Source organism: Buceros rhinoceros, unplaced genomic scaffold (genome assembly GCF_000710305.1).
Source record: "Buceros rhinoceros silvestris isolate BGI_N320 unplaced genomic scaffold, ASM71030v1 scaffold18356, whole genome shotgun sequence".
Lineage (NCBI taxonomy): Eukaryota > Metazoa > Chordata > Aves > Bucerotiformes > Bucerotidae > Buceros > Buceros rhinoceros.
In genome coordinates this window covers 20,778-21,745 of record NW_010417135.1, presented here as the reverse complement: position 1 = coordinate 21,745, position 968 = coordinate 20,778, and the positions used below count along the sequence as shown (strand labels likewise).

The following is a 968-nucleotide window of genomic DNA, read 5'->3' as shown; positions in this document are numbered from 1 at the left end:
CCCGGAGCCCCAGCTGGTGGCCCTGATTGTGTCCTTTGCCTCGTCGTGCCAAGGGATTGTGGCTTGTCCCCTGCAGCTGTGCCAGCCTGGCTCGTGCAGTGCCTCTGTCCTGCCCCAGGACAGGTGAGCCAGCGCCTGCACTGGCCTCCCTTGAGCCACTGTCCCTGTTCCTGTGCCACAGACAGCAGTGGCCTCACTTGCCTGCCGGGATCCCATTCTCCCCACCGCTGGCTGAGTTGAGGGCCATCTCCATCCTGCTCTTCGGATGCTGCGCGTTGGCCGGCTGTCCCACTGTGGCTGCGTCGAACTGCACCACTGCGGAGAGAAGGTGCTTGTTACCCACTCGGCCAGTGCTGGGACATGGGGCAGGATCCAGCCCTGAGGGGAGCTGGGGAACGGAGCCAGCCACAGTCCTCGCCCCCATCCCCTGTGTGAGATGGCGAAGAGCCCTGAACGCCTTGGGGCCAGTCTGGGCAGAGGGAGGCTGTTAGAAAGTCCCTTTCCAGGGATGTGAGGAGGGGATGCCCAGCAAGGAATGCACAGGGCAGAGCCCAGCCAGCACGGGGGAACCCAGGACCACCGCCCTGCACACCCATCCCCATCCATGGGACCCACGCTGTGATCCCCACGGGGAAGCTGAACCTCTCAGAGACAGAACCCATAGCCAGAGACCTCATCCTCCAGTGGGTCCTGCACCCCTCCCCACGGCGCAGCAGCGGGGCTGGTACCTGCTCGGCAGCTGTGCCGGGCGCGGACGACCTGGATCGCCTGCTGGTTCTTGAAGCGGACGAGGCCCATGGTGATCTCAGCGTTCCAGCCCGGGTCCTCCTGGGCACAGCGGAAGTCAATCTCGTGGCTGTTGTCCATCACCACCGTGAAGTAGATGTGCCGCTCCTTCCACTCCACGCACTCCACCGCCTTCATGCGGGCAAAGCTCAGCTCCTTGCGCCGCGAGCCCTTGGGCTCGA

The 968-nt window shown here is 64.9% G+C and overlaps 1 protein-coding gene across 1 annotated transcript in view; it reads right to left on the bottom strand.

Annotated features, from left to right (window-relative positions):
• Nucleotides 1–201: 201 nt before the first annotated feature.
• The window catches only part of PHLDA3 (pleckstrin homology-like domain, family A, member 3), a gene marked incomplete at its 3' end in the record, with an annotated part of 985 nt that continues 218 nt past the window's right edge, over nt 202–968 (bottom strand). The window contains exons 2-3 of the mRNA XM_010138097.1: nt 729–968; nt 202–315 (exon numbers count right to left, since the gene is read on the bottom strand). The exon at nt 729–968 is cut by the window's right edge and continues 16 nt beyond it. Of these exons, the coding sequence (XP_010136399.1) occupies nt 202–315; nt 729–968 (354 nt within the window). The remainder of the gene's footprint in view (nt 316–728) is intronic.